A 21,295-nucleotide genomic window follows, 5' to 3' on the forward strand; every position below is an offset into this window, starting at 1 on the left:
ACACCACCCTGAATATAGAGCCAGGTACGTCAGATAACACCACCCTGAATACAGAGTCAGGTAGGTCAGATAACACCACCCTGAATATAGAGCCAGGTACGTCAGATAACACCACCCTGAATACAGAGTCAGGTAGGTCAGATAACACCACCCTGAATACAGAGTCAGGTAGGTCAGATAACACCACCCTGAATACAGAGTCAGGTAGGTCAGATAACACCACCCTGAATACAGAGTCAGGTAGGTCAGATAACACCACCCTGAATATAGAGCCAGGTACGTCAGATAACACCACCCTGAATACAGAGTCAGGTAGGTCAGATAACACCACCCTGAATACAGAGTCAGGTAGGTCAGATAACACCACCCTGAATACAGAGTCAGGTAGGTCAGATAACACCACCCTGAATACAGAGTCAGGTAGGTCAGATAACACCACCCTGAATAGAGAGTCAGGCACGTCAGATAACACCACCCTGAATACAGAGTCAGGTAGGTCAGATAACACCACCCTGAATACAGTCAGGTAGGTCAGATAACACCACCCTGAATACAGAGCCATGTAGGTCAGATAACACCACCCTGAATACAGAGTCAGGTAGGTTAGATAACACCACCCTGAATACAGAATCAGGTAGGTCAGATAACACCACCCTGAATACAGAGTCAGGTAGGTTAGATAACATGACCCAGAGAGACTCCTCAGTGAAACTATAGGACGGAGATTACAGAGAGACTCCTCAGTGAAACTATAGGATGGAGATTACAGAGAGACTCCTCAGTGAAACTATAGGATGGAGATTACAGAGAGACTCCTCGGTGAAACTATAGGACGGAGATTACAGAGAGACTCCTCAGTGAAACTATAGGATGGAGATTACAGAGAGACTCCTCAGTGAAACTATAGGATGGAGATTACAGAGAGACTCCTCAGTGAAACTATAGGATGGAGATTACAGAGAGACTCCTCAGTGAAACTATAGGATGGAGCTTACAGAGAGACTCCTCAGTGAAACTATAGGACGGAGATTACAGAGAGACTCCTCAGTGAAACTATAGGACGGAGATTACAGAGAGACTCCTCAGTGAAACTATAGGACGGAGATTACAGAGAGACTCCTCAGTGAAACTATAGGACGGAGATTACAGAGAGACTCCTCAGTGAAACTATAGGATGGAGATTACAGAGAGACTCCTCAGTGAAACTATAGGATGGAGATTACAGAGAGACTCCTCAGTGAAACTATAGGATGGAGATTACAGAGAGACTCCTCAGTGAAACTATAGGACGGAGATTACAGAGAGACTCCTCAGTGAAACTATAGGACGGAGATTACAGAGAGACTCCTCAGTGTATGACGGGGTAATGTACTACTGTCCTCTGGGGAGTGTGTAATGGGGTAATGTACTACTGTCCTCTGGGAAGTGTGTGATGGGGTAATGTACTACTGTCCTCTGGGGAGTGTGTGACGGGGTAATGTACTACTGTCCTCTGGGGAGTGTGTGACGGGGTAATGTACTACTGTCCTCTGGGGAGTGTGTGACGGGGGTAATGTACTACTGTCCTCTGGGGAGTGTGTGACGGGGTAATGTACTACTGTCCTCTGGGGAGTGTGTGACGGGGTAATGTACTACTGTCCTCTGGGGAGTGTGTGACGGGGTAATGTACTACTGTCCTCTGGGGAGTGTGTGACGGGGGTAATGTACTACTGTCCTCTGGGGAGTGTGTGACGGGGTAATGTACTACTGTCCTCTGGGGAGTGTGTGACGGGGGTAATGTACTACTGTCCTCTGGGGAGTGTGTGATGGGGTAATGTAACTCACTTCTGGAAGATCTTGGATCGTTTGTCGCTGGAGAAGTTCTCAAGCTGCAAGGACTCCTGGGTAAGATACGCCACGGCAAGGTGGAAGTAGTTGTTCCACAGCTGAGAGGAGAGAGAGAGGAGAGAAGAGAGGAGAGAGGGAGGAGAGAAGGGTGAAGGGAGGAGAGAGGGAAGAGGGAGGGAGGAGAGGAGAGAGGGAAGAGTGAGGAGAGGAGAGAGGGAAGAGTGAGGATGAAAAGGGAGGAGATGAAAGACGGGAGGAGAGAGGGAAGAGAAGGGAGGAGAGAGGGAAGACATGAGAAGAGAAGGGAGGAGAGAGAGAGATGTCCATATTACCAGGTTCTCACAGCCATAACAACCTTATCCTGAAGAGATCTACAAACGATCAGACCATTCTATATCTAAAGCAGATACCTAGAGGCACCAACACACAGACTACAACATGACTTAGATTCAGAAATGAATATTCATTCTATTAAGAGATGGCGTAGCCAGACAAATGATCCATGTGCCCTTTAGTTGTTGATGAAGATATTTAAAATAACAGAATTCAGCAGATCGTTTCAGTGTTATTAGGAGACACGTGAACTTTATCATAATGAAGACATGCCCCGAAGGCTTTAAAAAGCTGCCAGGACCCTCGTCTGCAGTTAAATACTTACCAGCGTTAAAATTCTTCCATATGTGACAGATTTGAAACGTAGGGAAAAGGAGCATCGACGCCATGAAGAGACGAGATAAAATATTCTGAAATGGCTTTTTAAATCACAGCTCATTATACAGTCATTTAAGCGTACCACTGTCAAACGATTTTATGCTAATCTCGTTTTAGTGCTGTAGAGTTCAACCCCTTTGTTAAGAGCATTCAAATGACCCCGCAAGTCCCAAATGGCACCCTATTCTCTATTCAGTGCACTACTTCTGACCAGAGCCCTAGTCAAAAGTAGTGCACTACATAGGGGATAAGTTGTCATTTGGGACATATTCCCAACTACTACAAAGCCTTCAGAAAGTATTCATACCTGGACTTATTCCACATGTTGTTGTGTTACAGTCTGAATTCAACATGGATTAAATGAATGTCTTTTCTCACCCATCTACACACCATACCCCACAATACCCCACCATACCCCCACAATAACACACAACACCCCACCATACTCCACAATAACACACCCCACAATACCCCACAATACCCCACCATACCCCACAATAACACACAATACCCCACCATACCCCCACAATACCCCCACAATAACACACCATACCCCACAATACCCCACAATACCCCACAATAACACCCAATACCCCACAATAACACACCATACCCCACAATACCCCACAATAACACACCATACCCCACAATACCCCACAATAACACACCATACCACACAATAACACACCATACCACACAATAACCCACAATAACACACCATACCCCACAATACCCCACCATACCCCACAATACCCCACAATAACATACAATACCCCACAATGACAAGTGAAAACACCTTTTTAAATTCAGCAACAAAAAAAGAAACGTCCCTTTTTCAGAACCCTGTCTTTTAAAGATAATTCATAAAAATCCAAATAACTTCACAGAGCTTCATTGTAAAGGGTTTAAACACTGTTTCCCATGCTTGTTCAATGAACCATAAACAATTAATAAACATGCCCCTGTGGAACGGTCGTTAAGACACTAACAGCTTACAGACAGTAAGCAATTAAGGTCACAGTAATGAAAACTTAGGACACTAAAGAGGCCTTTCTACTGACTCTGAAAGACACCAAAAGAAAGATGCCCAGGGTCCCTGCTCATCTGCGTGAACGTGCCTTAGGCATGCTGCAAGGAGGCATGAGGACTGCAGATGTGGCCAGGGCAATAAATTGCAATGTCCGTACTGTGAGACGCCTAAGACTGCGCTACAGGGAGATAGGACGGACAGCTGATCGTCCTCGCAGTGGCAGACCACTTGTAACAACACCTGCACAGGATCGGTACATCCGAACATCACACCTGCGGGACAGGTACAGGATGGCAACAACAACTGCTCGAGTTACACCAGGAACGCACAATCCCTCCATCAGTGCTCAGACTGTCCGCAATAGGCTGAGAGAGGCTGGACTGAGGGCTTGTAGGCCTGTTGTAAGGCAGGTCCTCACCAGACGTAACCAGCAACAACGTCGTCTATGGGCACAAACCCACCGTCGCTGGACCAGACAGGACTGACAGAAAGTGCTCTTCACTGACGAGTCGAGGTTTTGTTTTACCAGGGGTGATGGTCGGATTCGCATGTATTGTAGAAGGAATGAGTGTTACACCGAGGCCTGTACTCTGGAGCGGGATCGATTTGGAGATGGAAGGTCCGTCATGGTCTGGGGTGGTGTGTCACAGCATCATCGGACTGAGCTTGTTGTCATTGCAGGCAATCTCAATTCTGTGCGTTACAGGGAAGACATCCTTCTCCCTCATGTGGTACCCTTCCTGCAGGCTCATCCTGACATGACCCTCTAGCAAGACAATGCCACCAGCCATACTGCTCGTTCTGTGCATGATTTCCTGCAAGACAGGAATGTCAGTGTTCTGCCATGGCCAGTGAAGAGCCCGAATCTCAATCCCATTGAGCACGTCTGGGACCTGTTGGATCGGAGGGTGAGGGCCAGGGCCATTCCCCCCAGAAATGTCCAGGAACTTGCAGGTGCCTTGGTGGAAGAGTGGGGTAACATCTCACAGCAAGAACTGGCAAATCTGGTGCAGTCCATGAGAAGAAGATGCACTGCAGTACTTAATGCAGCTGGTGGCCACACCAGATACTGACTGTGACTTTTGATTTTCACCCCTCCTTTGTTCAGGGACAAATTATTCAATTTCTGTTAGTCACATGTCTGTGGAACTTGTTCAGTTTATGTCTTAGTTGCTGAATCTTGTTATGTTCATACAAATATTTACACATGTTAAGTTTGCTGAAAATAAACGCAGTTGACAGCGAGAGGACGTTTCTTTTTTTTGCTGAGATTAGAAATGTATTGAAAATCAAATATAGAAATATCAAAAGTTTGGACACCTACTCATTCCAGGATTTTTATATATTTTTACTATTTTCTTGTAGAATAATAGTGAAGACATCAAAACTATGAAATAACACATATGAAATAATGTAGTACCCAAAAAAGTGTTAAACAAATCAAAATATATTTTATATTTGAGATTCTTCAAAGTAGCCACCCATTGCATTGATGACAGCTTTGCACACTCTTGGCATTTTCTCAACCAGCTTCATGAGGTAGTCACCTGAAATGCATTTGAATTAACAAGCTAATTTGTGGAATTTCTTTCCTTCTTAATGTGTTTGAGCCAATCAGTTGTGTTGTGACAAGGTAGGCTTGGTATAGCCCTATTTGGTAAAAGACCAATTCCTGAACAAGGTAGTTAACCCACTGTTCCTAGGCCGGCATTGAAAATAAGAATTTGTTCTTAACTGACTTGCCTAGTTAATTAAAGGTAAAAAAATAATATTATGGCAAGAACAGCTCAAATAAGCAAAGATAAATGACAGTCCATCATTACTTTAAACATGAAGGTCAGTCAATCCGGAAAATGTCAATAACTTTGAATGTTTCTTCAAGTGCAGTCGCAAAAACCATCAAGCGCTATGATGAAACTGGCTCTCATGAGGACCGCCACAGGAAAGGAAGACCAGGAGTTACCTCTGCTGCAGAGGGTAAGTTCATTAGAGTTACCAGCCTCAGGAATTGCGGCCCAAATATATGCTTCACAGAGTTCAAGTAACATACATCTCAACATCAACTGTTCTGAGGAGACTGTGTGAATCAGGCCTTCATGGTCGAATTGCTGCAAAGAAACCACCACTAAAGGACAACAGTAAGAAGAAGAGACTTGCTTGGGCCAAGAAACATGAGCAATTAGACTGGTGGAAATCTGCCCTTTGGTCTGATGAGTCCAAATTTGAGATTTGTGGTTCCAACTGCCGTGTCTTTGTGAGACGCAGAGTAGGTGATCAGATGATCTCCGCATGTGTGGTTCCCACCGTGAAGCATGGAGGAGGAAGTGTTATGGTGTCAGGGTGCTTTGATGGTGACACTGTCAGTGATTTATTTTAGAATTCAAGGCACAGTTAACCAGCATTGCTACCACAGCATTCTGCAACGATACACCATCCCATCTGGTTTGTGCTTCGTGGGATTATCATTTGTTTTTCAACAGGACAATGACCCAATGCACCTCCAGGATGTGTAAGGGCTATTTGACCAAGGAGAGTGATGGAGTGCTGCATCAGATGACCTGGCCTCCACAATCACCCGACCTCAACCCAATTGAGATGGTTTGGGATGAGTTGGACCGCAGAGTGAAGGATAAGCAGCCAACAAGTGCTCAGCATATGTGGGAACTCCTTCAAGACTGTTGGAAAAGCATTCCAGGTGAAACTGGTGGGGAGAATGCCAAGAGTGTGCAAAGCTGTCATCAAGGAAAAGGGTGGCTACTTTGAAGAATCTCAAATATAAAACATGCATACATTTACAAGGTTATATGCGAAGGACTAATACCAGGATCATGGGGGTAGCTGAGGACCAGGGCTCAAGTCCTACTTCATTGGTCTCAAAGTTATTGAAGGAAGCCCTCAAATTAGATGAAGACGTCCCTGTAGACCGCTCACATCGGGGATCTCATGCAAGGAATCCTGGTGGATAACCTTGCGTCATTGTGGCTAAACTACACCACTGCCAGGATTGTATTGATGTAACGTAACTTACTTTCCTTACTTGACACCTTTGTTGAGAACTTAGATATTCCTACAGTTGAACGCGAGAAAGCTGCTGAATTAGAAGAACAGTTCTCTGTAGAAGAGATTGTGTTGGCAATTAAATCTACGCAGTAAATCCCCTGGACCCGACGGATTTCTGAGCTAATTCTTATAAAAAAACATTCTCAAATCTATTCTCTCCTCTCTTGCTTTCCGTATTTGAGGAATCATTCTCAGATCTATTCTCTCCTCTCTTGCTTTCCGTATTTGAGGAACCATTCTCCTCAAACTCTTTAACCCTCAACAATGAGTCAGGCATGTATTTTTACTTATTCTGATAAAAACAACCTCTTGAGTGTGGTTCATACAGGCCTTCCATTTCTTTACTGAATTACGTTGTAAGGATTCTTTCTAAGATGATTGCCTGCCGTTTTGAGTCAGTCCTTCCCGACATTATCTCTACAGATCAAACTGGTTTCATTAAAAATCGTCATTATTTTTTCAACATCAGACATCTGTATATTATACTTTATAATCCCTCTTCATCTGACAATCCAGAGATAATGTTATCACTTGATGCTGAGAAGGCGTTTGATCGGATGGAGTGGGATTATCTATTTTATACTCTCAAACAATTTGGATTCAGTCCCAATTTTATGTTCTGGATCAACGTCCTTTATTCCTCCCCTGTGGCTGCAGTACGCACAAATAATAACCTTATTTACAACTTTAACGTGGAACATGACAGGGTTGTACTCTATCCCCTCAGCTGTTTGCCATCACAATTGAGCCTTTAGCCATTGCAAATACATAATAACACCACTATTAAAGGTATTCGAAGAGGGGGCTTAGAGCACTCTATGCAGATGACTTGCTATTTTATATGTCTGACCCTTTAACTGGTCTTCCAATATCAAATAAAATAAAATTTTATTAGTCACATGTATAGCAGATGTTATTGTAGCAAAATGTTTGTTCCAGAGATCCAGGTTCTACTAAAGACAGTTGTTAAAATATCCGGGTATAAGATTCATCTACAAAAAAGTGAATTGATGCCTATTTATCCTTCTGCCATGCAAACTTATTTTAGTCATGTGCCCTTCAGGGTGACAACACAGAAATGTAAATATATGGGAATTTGGGTCACACACAATTTCAAAGATGTCTATAAAGCCAATTTCCCTCCTTGATACTCCGCCTGAAACAGGATTTTGAATGCTGGGATTTACTTTTTCTTTGAGCGGAATAATTAACACTGTTAAAATGAATGTATTACCTAAGTTTTTATACTTATTTCAATGCATTCCTATCTTTATGACAAAATATTTTTTTATTTCCATAGATAAACTGATATCAAGAAAAACCCTTGGATATGTAGGAGCGTATTGCAGAGATCTCGTCCCCAGGGTGGTATGAATGCCCTAACTTCTGCTGAGGCCATTCTTGCCCTGACTTCTGCTTATTATCGTAAATACTGCATGGCCAAAGCAGACATCGGATTGACCATGCACCTTCTCTCTCCAATTTAGTCATTGTCTTTTGTTTGGAGCGCTCCTGTCAATGTTGAGTAAGGACGCGCACGCATAGAAGTAGGCCTATAGGCTACCTGGCCTGATTTACACACAGAAGTAGGCCTATAGGCTACCTGGCCTGATTTACACATAGAAGTAGGCCTATAGGCTACCTGGCCTGATTTACACATAGAAGTAGGCCTGTAGGCTACTTAGCCTGCACGCAAATGTAGCCATATAAATGTGCTCATTTGTGGATCCAAGAGTGTGCAAAGCTGTCATCGAGGCAAAGGGTGTCTACTTTGAAGAATCTTAATTATAAAATATATTTTGATTTGCTTAACACTTTTTTGGTTACTACATGATTCCATATGTGTTATTTCATAGTTTTGATGTCTTCACTATTATTCTACAATGTAGAAAATAGTAAAAATAAAGAAAAGCCCTTGCGTTTTGAGTAGGTGTGTCCAAACTTTGACTGGTACTGTATATATCTTTTTTTGAATCCAAATATTTTCTTCCTGCAGGCTGCAATGTTTTAATTTGTTGGATTTATGTAGGCTATTTTAACATATTTTGCAATGGCAATAGAACTAACTTTTTAGGTTTGTATCATTTTCATTTAGATTTGGATAGAATTTAGATTAAACACATGGCAATGATTTTGAGATATGAAGACAATATTATAAATTCAAGTAAAATGTTTCACGAAAATGTGCATATGAAAACCATAACTGGCAGGCAGATTGGTAGAAATGGTAAGATAAATTGACATTCCACATGAGAAATGTTGCCGATTCCTCATGTAGCCTATTACCGGAAATTTCAGGAGAGTAATGGCAGAATCTGCGAAATCCAGCAGGAGCAGGAGGAGACTAGTTGGGTAAGGTTAAGGTTGGTTTATTCTGGTTATCTAGATCTCTGGCTCCCTCTTGAGGCATTTGTCTTATTTAAACAAACCATAAGCTTAAAACATCAGACAAGCTCAATACATATAGTTGATTTTATTAAAACACATTGGGTGTGTCTATATATGGAAAAAATACACATTTAAAACATTCTAGCAATCGATTGGTCGAAAGAACAGACGACTTTCGGTCGACCAAGATTTTTAGGGGTCGGGGACAGCCCTAAAATAACCATACAAGTTACAGTTCATTAACAGAATTCAACCAGTGTTTTTGATGAAAGAGCTTGCTCCGCAAAGTGTCAGCAATAAATACCATTGAAGGCAATCAAGTCACCATTCTGAACCGTCTTTAAGGATTTCACTATTCAACCAGTCTCGTTAAGTTCTCCTAATGCAGTGCAAGACTAATGAAAGGAAACTTTACATAAACATAGATTTGACATTAGATTGACATAATTCAACCAGTCTTCAAGTCTGGCCTGATGGAGTAACAGTATTTTGTTTTTAACAAACTGAGGCTTTATAGAGTGGTGAGCTTACCTGAAGCTCAAAGTTGGTCTGATCCAGGAACTTCTTGTTTAACACGGCTGCATACTGATTAATGGCCCTCAGGAACACTCTGAAAGAAATCAGAGAGACATCTGGTTTAGATCCATACTGATTAATGGCCCTCGGGAACACTCTGAAAGAAATCAGAGAGACATCTGGTTTAGATCCATACTGATTAATGGCCCTCAGGAACACTCAATGAAATCAGAGAGACATCTGGTTTAGATCCATACTGATTAACGGCCTTCGGAAACACTCTGAAATAGATCAGAGAGACATCTAGTTTAGATCCACCCCCACCCTACATATCCCCCCATCATTACTACGCTCCGCCCCCACCCTACATATCACCATATCATTACTATGCTCCGCCCCCACCCTACATATCACCATATCATGACTATGTTCCACCCCCACCCTACATATCACCATATCATGACTATGTTCCACCCCCACCCTACATATCACCATATCATTACTATGCTCCACCCTACATATCACCCCATCATTTCTACACTCCGCCCCCACCCTACATATCACCCCATCATTACTATGTTCCACCCCCACCCTACATATCACCCCATCATTACTATGTTCCACCCTACATATCACCATATCATTACTATGTTCCACCCCCACCCTACATATCACCCCATCATTACTATGTTCCACCCTACATATCACCATATCATTACTATGTTCCACCCCCACCCTACATATCACCATATCATTACTATGTTCCACCCTACATATCACCCCATCATTACTATGTTCCACCCTACATATCACCCCATCATTACTATGTTCCACCCCCACCCTACATATCACCCCATCATTACTATGCTCCGCCCCCACCATACATATCACCATATCATTACTATGTTCCACCCTACATATCACCCCATCATTACGATGTTCCACCCTACATATCACCCCATCATTACTATGTTCCACCCTACATATCACCCCATCATTACTATGTTCCACCCCCACCCTACAGTACATCAGGATATGTGTTCAGCCTATAGGCTACTACCTGCTACAGTATGGACTGGGTCTGTTTGATCTCCCACCAAACTTGTCCATTTTCTACAATGTTGTCTATTTTAACGGTTCAATCCAAAGGATTAGTGTGTTTGATGTAAGGGATTCATATTTCAGTTTGACCTGTGAATTACAAAATCACCAGTACAAAAAGACTGAGAGAGTACAAATGCCACAGATGAATTAAGTGCTGACAAGTAATATCCCTTTAATCTCATGTAATGGGTTGTTTTTCTGTTTTTCTCCTTCAGCGTGAAACATAAATCTCTAGCGGCATGACCTGTTGTTCCGCTGTAAGACAGACAGATAATGGGACTGAACTGTCATCTGGGCTCACAGAAGACCTGGTTCCCAAAGGTCAAGCCAGTGGGGGGGGGGGGGGGGGGGGGTTTAGATAACCACTGAGAATACTGTGTGTGTGTGTTGTTAGAGAAAACCAGTCTGGATCAAACTGTGAGAAAGTGATTGAGAGAGACTGTGTTCACTCACATACTGTAATACAACGCACATCCAGGAAGTAGGCTAGAGAACACAGAATAAAGCCATTTTCAGATCTCTTTGATGATGCCGCGTTTGACCTTCAATGTGAATTTGCGCGACCTCAGCTCAGCCTATTAAAAAAAAGGGGGCCGCCGTTGCCCACTGATCAGCTGGATGCTCATTATAGTTTATCATGACAACAGAGACATCTGAACAGGCCCCCGGCAGCGTCACTTATTTATTTTTTGTCAACGTTTCTTTTGTGTGTACCAATTTTGACCAGCTTAACCAACTAAAAGATGATTCTGGCCCATCTGGCATTTGCCAGAATTGCCAGATGGCTAATCTGGATTTCCAGCAGGTTTTAGGAGTATAACTCTGTTTATCCACCTCAGGGAACATACACTTGTTCTTCCTTTAAACGTTTTGAGCTTTATGCCGTGACGGTTTTGTGGTAGATGGTGGCAGATTGTGGTAAATGACGTTATTCTGGCAACAATGGCTGACACTTAAATAACTGTCATAGAATTCTACGGCCCCCCCAAAAAAGCTGTGCTGCAGTACGCCACAACTCTTAAAGGAAGAATAACTGTAGTACAGTAGCCAAGGGGAATCTAAATCAGAAATAAAGCTGAAAAAAGGTTGGATAATAACTTTGAGGCTCGTCCTAGATTCCCTCCACTATTCTGTACAATCAGTCTTACAGAGAGATCCTTGATGAAAACCTGCTCCAGAGCGCTCAGGACCTCAGATTGGGGTGAAGGTTCACCTTCCAACAGGACAAAGACCCTAAGCACACAACCAACGTAGGAGTGGCTTTGGGACATGTCTCTGAATGTCCTTGAGTGGCCCAGCCAGAACCCGATCGAACATCTCTGGAGAGACCTGAAAATAGCTTGACAGAGCTTGAGAGGATCTGCAGAGAAGAATGGGAGAAACTCCTCAAATACAGGTGTGCTAAGCTTGTAGTGTCATACCCAAGAAGACTCGAGGCTGTAATCGCTGCCAAAGGTGCTTCAACAAAGTACTGAGTTCTAGGGTCTAAATACTTATGTAAATGTGACATTTCAGTATTTTTTTTTACATAAACTTGCATACATTTCTAAAAACCTGTTTTTGCTTTGTCAAAAGTAACAAAAGTAACAGCAGGGGTTGTAACGGTAAATAGGTTGTGTGTAGATTGACGAGGGGGATAAAAACTATTTTATCCATTTTAGAATAAGGCTGTAACTTAAGAAAATGTGGAAAAAGTCAAGGGGTCTGTATACTTTCTGAATGCAGTGTATCAGCATGGGTGTTACGCCCGAGATGAAGTATGATAGACATATTTTCTTAAATAACTTTATGTTGATGAATTTATTCATATTATTTCATCCTTCCACAAGATATAGTCCCAACACAAATGTAGGGTTGTTACAGAAGCAGGCTGGTCGTTCGTTCTATTAATTTGTTTGCCGGAGACGTGACCCAGTCGTTCAGTCTTTTTGTTCTGTATCTATGGACCCAGTCGTTCAGTCTTTTTGTTCTGTATCTATGGACCCAGTCGTTTAGTCTTTTTGTTCTGTATCTATGGACGCGACCCAGTCGTTCAGTCTTTTTGTTCTGTATCTGTGGACGCGACCCAGTCGTTCAGTCTTTTTGTTCTGTATCTATGGACGTGACCCAGTCGTTTAGTCTTTTTGTTCTGTATCTATGGACGCGACCCAGTCGTTCAGTCTTTTTGTTCTGTATCTATGAACGCGACCCAGTCGTTCAGTCTTTTTGTTCTGTATCTATGGACGCGACCCAGTCGTTCAGTCTTTTTGTTCTGTATCTATGGACGCGACCCAGTCGTTCAGTCTTTTTGTTCTGTATCTGTGGATGCGACCCAGTCGTTCATTCTAAATGTTCCATTGCCATACGGGCTGGCAACGTTCTTATCCCTTGCTTGCTAGCTAGCCAACTATGGCTAACTTACAGTCACGTCTAAAAGTACAGCCAGAATAACAGCAAAGTAGATGCATTTGCATTAGCTGTTTTCTAGTGACATTTCTTTGTATACATCCATAACAATGAGCTAATGAGGAGTGATTTCGCCTGGCATAGAAAATGTGCTCTCTCGCCAGGACACTGTTGTTCAGAGGAGCTAGCCAACAACACAGCTAAACACAATCACTTCAAACTGAAGCTGGAAAGACTGCAAACTAGCTGCACTTCGTTTCGTTTCGTTCATTTCTTTGTATATATCCATAACAATGATGCCAGCTGATTTATCATTTCGACTGGCTGAGAAACGCTGCCTGCCTGTCTGTCTCGTCCCGACTAACCGACACGTTCATTACTATTGGACAGCTGAAGATCAAATTTGAATATTGAAACAATGTTGCAAATGTCGGAAAGACAGACAAAATGGTTTATATAAAACCGCTGTTGAAAACTAAATGTTAGTCTTAAAGAAATGTGAGATAATGTCTAGATGCTTTTTATAGTGGAGATCAAGTTTATAAATTGCCTGGCTGGGCTGATGAGACAGTGGATTGCAGCAGTCAGATGGAACAGAGTAATATCTTTGTAGATTTAGCCGGTGGTATCTTGTGGAATAGACACCAGCTGGAATGCGGTTTTAACCAATCAGCATTTAGGATTAGACCCACCCGTTGTATAATCATCCACACACACTCACACACACATTCTACACACCCACACACACACACATTCATTCTACACACACATCACACTGCTACCATATGATTGCTAAATACTACTCAATGTAAACACTGGACCCCAATCCCCCCCTTTCCCCTAAAACATGCGTAAATATCAAACTATAAATTGTGCCAGCCTGTATTATACTGATGCTAAAATGTTTATTCTATTCTACTGAGACATTTACTTTATGTTCCTATTGTTATATTTTACAATTTCTTATTGTTGTTGCATTGTCCAGATGGAACCTGCAAGTTAGCATCTCGATGTACAGTGTGTGTACCATGTTTCTCCTGTCCACATCACTAATACAACTTGTTTCTCCTGTACACGTCACTAATACAACATGTTTCTCATGTACACATCACTAATACAACTTGTTTCTCCTGTACACATCACTAATACAACTTGTTTCTCCTGTACACGTCACTAATACAACATGTTTCTCATGTACACATCACTAATACAACTTGTTTCTCCTGTACACATCACTAATACAACTTGTTTCTCCTGTACACATCACTAATACAACTTGAAACACCACCTCTGTCACGCGGTAGTCAAGGCTCCAAGGCATTTTCCATTCATGCAATATTCATGTTATCCAGGGCTAACCTGAATGGTATCCAGGGCTAACCTGAATGTTATCCAAGGCTAACCTGAATGTTATCCAGGGCTAACCTGAATGTTATCCAAGGCTAACCTGAATGTTATCCAGGGCTAACCTGCATGTTATCCAGGGCTAATTTGAATGTTATCCAGGGCTAACCTGAATGTTATCCAGGGCTAACCTGAATGATATCCAAGGCTAACCTGAATGTTATCCAGGACTAACCTGAATGTTATCCAGGGCTAACCTGAATGATATCCAAGGCTAACCTGAATGTTATCCAGGGCTAACCTGAATGTTATCCAAGGCTAACCTGAATGTTATCCAAGGCTAACCTGAATGTTATCCAGGGCTAACCTGAATGTTATCCAGGGCTAACCTGCATGTTATCCAGGGCTAATTTGAATGTTATCCAGGGCTAACCTGAATGTTATCCAGGGCTAACCTGAATGTTATCCAAGGCTAACCTGAATGTTATCCAGGGCTAACCTGCATGTTATCCAGGGCTAATTTGAATGTTATCCAGGGCTAACCTGAATGTTATCCAGGGCTAACCTGAATGATATCCAAGGCTAACCTGAATGTTATCCAGGACTAACCTGAATGTTATCCAGGGCTAACCTGAATGATATCCAAGGCTAACCTGAATGTTATCCAGGGCTAACCTGAATGTTATCCAAGGCTAACCTGAATGTTATCCAAGGCTAACCTGAATGTTATCCAGGGCTAACCTGAATGTTATCCAGGGCTAACCTGCATGTTATCCAGGGCTAATTTGAATGTTATCCAGGGCTAACCTGAATGTTATCCAGGGCTAACCTGAATGATATCCAAGGCTAACCTGAATGTTATCCAGGACTAACCTGAATGTTATCCAAGGCTAACTTGAATGTTATCCAGGGCTAACCTGCATGTTATCCAGGGCTAATCTGAATGTTATCCAGGGCTAACCTGAATGTTATCCAGGGCTAACCTGAATGGTATCCAGGGCTAACCTGAATGTGATCCAGGGCTAACCTGGATGTTATCCAGGGCTAACCTGAATGGTATCCAGGGCTAACCTGAATGTTATCCAGGGCTAACCTGAATGTTATCCAAGGCTAATCTGAATGTTATCCAGGGCTAACCTGAATGTTATCCAGGGCTAACCTGAATGTTATCCAGGACTAACCTGAATGTTATCCAGGACTAACCTGAATGTTATCCAGGGCTAACAATGAATGTTGTCCAGGGCTAACCTGAATGTTATCCAGGGTTAACAATGAATGTTATCCAGGGCTAACCTAAATGTTATCCAGGACGAACCTGAATGTTATCCAAGGCTAACCTGAATGTTATCCAAGGCTAATCTGAATGTTATCCAAGGCTAATCTGAATGTTATCCAAGGCTAACCTGAATGTTATCCAAGGCTAATCTGAATGTTATCCAAGGCTAATCTGAATGTTATCCAAGGCTAACCTGAGCGTGCTACATATCAGGAGTCCCCTTAGTCATTAAGCACAAAGGTGAAGTGTTTCAGAGCCCCTCCAGAAACCCTTGAGATGTTCATGTCTCTATCTTTACCCTCGGTGGTGGAGACTCCTGAAACACCCCCAACCTCCCCATGTCTCTATCTTTACCCTCGGTGGTGGAGACTCCTGAAACACTCCCCTCTAGCACTCACCCAGCAGCAGCCCGTGACCACATTACTAAAGCCCAGTCTGCCTGAGCTGAGTCTCCCTCTCTCCTCTTCCCTCACTCAATTTTCTGCAGCTGTGAACATGCCAATATAGATGATAGGCTCAGCGCCAGCCGGGGTAAATGGTAAAGTATGTTTCCATCCATTGCACCTGTCCACTGAGAAATATTACTGCTTTATATTGGATGTCTACCTGGATGGACGCCCACAGCAGCAGTCCCCTGGACTGGACTGGCCAGGTCAACTAAACGGTGCAGTTTACACTTAGTCAGCATGTCCAAATCAAATCACACTTTATTCTTCTGATATATTCACTGCACTGTTGAGGGGAGCGCTCCCAAGTATTCATTTCATTGTAGCCGGGTATAAACGGTACAATGACATAATTATTGGTGAGCTCTCCTCTCAACAGTGCAGGGAACATATCATCATCATAATAATAGTAACAATAAGGCAAAACATTTTTAAAACAGAGATGTAAATGTTTAGCTGTTGTGATGTCATCATGACCCTGATGTTAATGTTGTGATGTCATCATGACCCTGATGTTAATGTTGTGATATCATCATGACCCTGATGTTAATGTTGTGATGTCATCATGACCCTGATGTTAATGTTGTGATATCATCATGACCCTGATGTTAATGTTGTGATGTCATCATGACCCTGATGTTAATGTTGTGATATCATCATGACCCTGATGTTAACCTCTACGGGATCGGAGTCCCTGAACCGTGACGGTTGTTGCTCAAAATTCAATAATGTGACTAGAAAACACTGTAGACTACAGAGAGAAACAGTCTCTCTGCAGTAGGTCTATAATAATGACTGAACATAACACTGTAGACTACAGAGAGAAACAGTCTCTCTGCAGTAGGTCTATAATAATGACTGAACACAACACTGTAGACTACAGAGAGAAACAGTCTCTCTGCAGTAGGTCTATAATAATGACTGAACATAACACTGTAGACTACAGAGAGAAACAGTCTCTCTGCAGTAGGTCTATAATAATGACTGAACACAACACTGTAGACTACAGAGAGAAACAGTCTCTCTGCAGTAGGTCTATAATAATGACTGAACACAACACTGTAGACTACAGAGAGAAACAGTCTCTCTGCAGTAGGTCTATAATAATGACTGAACACAACACTGTAGACTACAGAGAGAAACAGTCTCTCTGCAGTAGGTCTATAATAATGACTGAACACAACACTGTAGACTACAGAGATAAACAGTCTCTCTGCAGTAGGTCTATAATAATGACTGAACATAACACTGTAGACTACAGAGAGAAACAGTCTCTCTGCAGTAGGTCTATAATAATGACTGAACACAACACTGTAGACTACAGAGAGAAACAGTCTCTCTGCAGTAGGTCTATAATAATGACTGAACATAACACTGTAGACTACAGAGAGAAACAGTCTCTCTGCAGTAGGTCTATAATAATGACTGAACACAACACTGTAGACTACAGAGAGAAACAGTCTCTCTGCAGTAGGTCTATAATAATGACTGAACATAACACTGTAGACTACAGAGAGAAACAGTCTCTCTGCAGTAGGTCTATAATAATGACTGAACACAACACTGTAGACTACAGAGAGAAACAGTCTCTCTGCAGTAGGTCTATAATAATGACTGAACACAACACTGTAGACTACAGAGAGAAACAGTCTCTCTGCAGTAGGTCTATAATAATGACTGAACATAACACTGTAGACTACAGAGATAAACAGTCTCTCTGCAGTAGGTCTATAATAATGACTGAACACAACACTGTAGACTACAGAGAGAAACAGTCTCTCTGCAGTAGGTCTATAATAATGACTGAACATAACACTGTAGACTACAGAGATAAACAGTCTCTCTGCAATAGGTCTATAATAATGACTGAACACAACACTGTAGACACAGAGAGAAACAGTCTCTCTGCAGTAATTAGTAAATAATGGAGTCCAGACATTTATCAGATGATGTACAGAAAGACATACCGTTCCACTGCTTGATTGATAAACCATTAAAGAAATGTAATAAAACACAGCAAACATTGTTTATCCAGCAAAGTCCCGTCTATCACAATAACAGTCTCCTTATGCAGTAAATGATCCTGTCATTTCCAGGAGAAGACCTATTTATATTGTCTTGGAATGACTAACGAGAATACAATACAAGAGTACACACGCGTGCACAAACACACACACACACACACACACACACACACACACACACACACACACACACACACACACACAGTTAAGGGATATATGTATCTAGCTTCAATGCTCTCTCCAGCTTGCATTATTAAACATGGAAATCTGCTGAGGGGAATCAGCTCTAACCCTCTGCTGCATTCCTTCATCTGCTGAGGGGAATCAGCTCTAATCCTCTACTGCATTCCTTCATCTGCTGAGGGGAATCAGCTCTAATCCTCTGCTGCATTCCTTCATCTGCTGAGGGGAATCAGCTCTAATCCTCTGCTGCATTCCTTCATCTGCTGAGGGGAATCAGCTCTAATCCTCTGCTGCATTCCTTCATCTGCTGAGGGGAATCAGCTCTAATCCTCTACTGCATTCCTTCATCTGCTGAGGGGAATCAGCTCTAATCCTCTGCTGCATTCCTTCATCTGCTGAGGGGAATCAGCTCTAATCCTCTGCTGCATTCCCACATCTGCTGACGGGAATCAGCTCTAATCCTCTGCTGCATTCCTTCATCTGCTGAAGGGAATCAGCTCTAATCCTCTACTGCATTCCTTCATCTGCTGAGGGGAATCAGCTCTAATCCTCTGCTGCATTCCTTCATCTGCTGAGGGGAATCAGCTCTAATCCTCTGCTGCATTCCCACATCTACTGACGGGAATCAGCTCTAATCCTCTGCTGCATTCCTTCATCTGCTGAGGGGAATCAGCTCTAATCCTCTACTGCATTCCTTCATCTGCTGAGGGGAATCAGCTCTAATCCTCTGCTGGCTTCCTACATCTGCTGAGGGGAATCAGCTCTAATCCTCTGCTGCATTTCTTCATCTGCTGAGGGGAATCAGCTCTAATCCTCTGCTGCATTCCTTCATCTGCTGAGGGGAATCAGCTCTAATCCTCTGCTGCATTCCCACATCTGCTGAGGGGAATCAGCTCTAATCCTCTGCTGCATTCCTTCATCTGCTGAGGGGAATCAGCTCTAATCCTCTGCTGCATTCCTACATCTGCTGAGGGGAATCAGCTCTAACCCTCTGCTGCATTCCTTCATCTGCTGAGGGGAATCAGCTCTAATCCTCTGCTGGCTTCCTACATCTGCTGAGGGGAATCAGCTCTAATCCTCTGCTGCATTCCTTCATCTGCTGAGGGGAATCAGCTCTAATCCCCTGCTGCATTCTTTCATCTGCTGAGGGCCGGCAGGTAGCCTAGTGGTTAGAGTGTTGGGCCAGTAACCGAAAGGGTTGCTAGATCGAATCCCCGAGCTGACAAGGTAAAAATCTGTTGTTCTGCCCCTGAACAAGGCAGTTAACCCCACTGTTCCTAGGCCGTCATTGTAAATAAGAATTTGTTCTTAACTGACTTGCCTAGTTAAATAAAAAATAAATAAGGGGAAGCAGCTCTGCTGCTCTGCTGGCTTCCTACACCTGTCAGGGGGAAGCAACATCTGATGCTCTGCTGGCTTCCTACACCTGTCAAGGGGAAGCAGCTCTGCTGCTCTGCTGGCTTCCTACATCTGTCAAGGGGAAGCAGCTCTGCTGCTCTGCTGGCTTCCTACATCTGTCAAGGGGAAGCAGCTCTGCTGCTCTGCTGGCTTCCTACATCTGTCAAGGGGAAGCAGCTCTGCTGCTCTGCTGGCTTCCTACATCTGTCAAGGGGAAGCAGCTCTGATGCTCTGCTGGCTTCCTACATCTGTCAAGGGGAAGCAGCTCTGATGCTCTGCTGGCTTCCTACATCTGTCAAGGGGAAGCAACATCTGCTGCTCTGCTGGCTTCCTACATCTGTACTGGCCTTGCTAGCTCCATTATGATATATAGTGCCCTCTGTAATTATTGGGAAAGGGATTTTTTTTTAATTATATTGGTTCTATACTCCAAAAGTTAGACGCACAAATATCATACCCTACAAAAATGCTAACCTCCCCTGTTATTGTAATGGTGAGAGGTTAGCATGTCTTGGGGGTATGATATAAAATGCTAACCTCTGTTATTGTAATGGTGAGAGGTTAGCATGTCCTTGGGGTTATGATATAAAATGCTGACCTCCCCTGTTACTTTAATGGTGAGAGGTTAGCATGTCTTGGGGGTATGATATAAAATGCTAACCTCCCCTGTTATTGTAATGGTGAGAGGTTAGCATGTTTTAGAGGTATGATATAAAATGCTAACATCCCTTGTTATTGTAATGGTGAGAGGTTAGCATGTGTTAGGGGTACGATATTTGTGCATCTGTAATTTTCTCTCTCATCATTATTCACGATTCAATCAGGATTATCTGTAACCATGATAGCATCCACACTCATGTAGAAGTGTTTAGAAACATGTTCTATTCTTATTTACAATAAAACTGACTACAAAATGACATAATAGATTATTTACCATTAATTTCTAATAGGCACAAAATAATCTAAAACACACCCAAAACAAACAGCAAATGCAACTAACATATGTACAGTCAAAATCTTGATATTAATATATATATATATATATATATATATATATATATATATATATATATATATATATATATTAATATGGGACCAAATACTTCAATTTTTACTCCTTTAATACACAAGTGAATTTTTCCCAATACTTCAGGTGCCCTAAAATGGGGAGACTACGCACAGGAAGTGCTGTAATTTAAAACGGTTCACCCGGTATGGATGAAAAACACCATGAAATTAAAGCCGACAGTCTGCACTCATAATCCTGGTTTGATTTAAAATCCAAACTGTTGGAGTATAGAGCCATAAGAAGAGAAAAGTATGTCTCAACAATTACAGAGGACACTGTAACTAAGATAATCAAACAGCAGAGAGACCACTGCTTTACAATATCCGAGCAACAAAATACGACTACAAAAGTTAATGACTGGTAGATTTAATAGGGATCTCTAAACAAAACAACAGTAAAGTAGTGTTTGTCAACTTCAGAGGCTGTTTACTCCATCAGCATGTCTTAGACGTTCAGGAAACCTCACAGAAGGCAGTCTAATCAGAATATATTTTGACTTCCTATAGTCATTAAAGATCACACTATATGGATAGC

The 21,295-nt window shown here is 42.4% G+C and overlaps 1 protein-coding gene across 2 annotated transcripts in view; it reads right to left on the reverse strand.

Annotated features, from left to right (window-relative positions):
• LOC106591860 (dedicator of cytokinesis protein 1) overlaps positions 1 to 21,295 on the reverse strand; it is a 747,377-nt gene that overhangs the window by 375,544 nt on the left and 350,538 nt on the right. For both annotated transcript variants that reach the window (XM_045687698.2, XM_045687696.2), the window contains exons 30-31: positions 9,548 to 9,626; positions 1,825 to 1,925 (exon numbers count right to left, since the gene is read on the reverse strand). In XM_045687698.2, coding sequence (XP_045543654.2) covers positions 1,825 to 1,925; positions 9,548 to 9,626 — 180 coding nt within the window. The remainder of the gene's footprint in view (positions 1 to 1,824; positions 1,926 to 9,547; positions 9,627 to 21,295) is intronic.

The sequence above is a fragment of the Salmo salar genome, chromosome 01 (genome assembly GCF_965601325.2).
Source record: "Salmo salar chromosome 01, fSalSal1, whole genome shotgun sequence".
Lineage (NCBI taxonomy): Eukaryota > Metazoa > Chordata > Actinopteri > Salmoniformes > Salmonidae > Salmo > Salmo salar.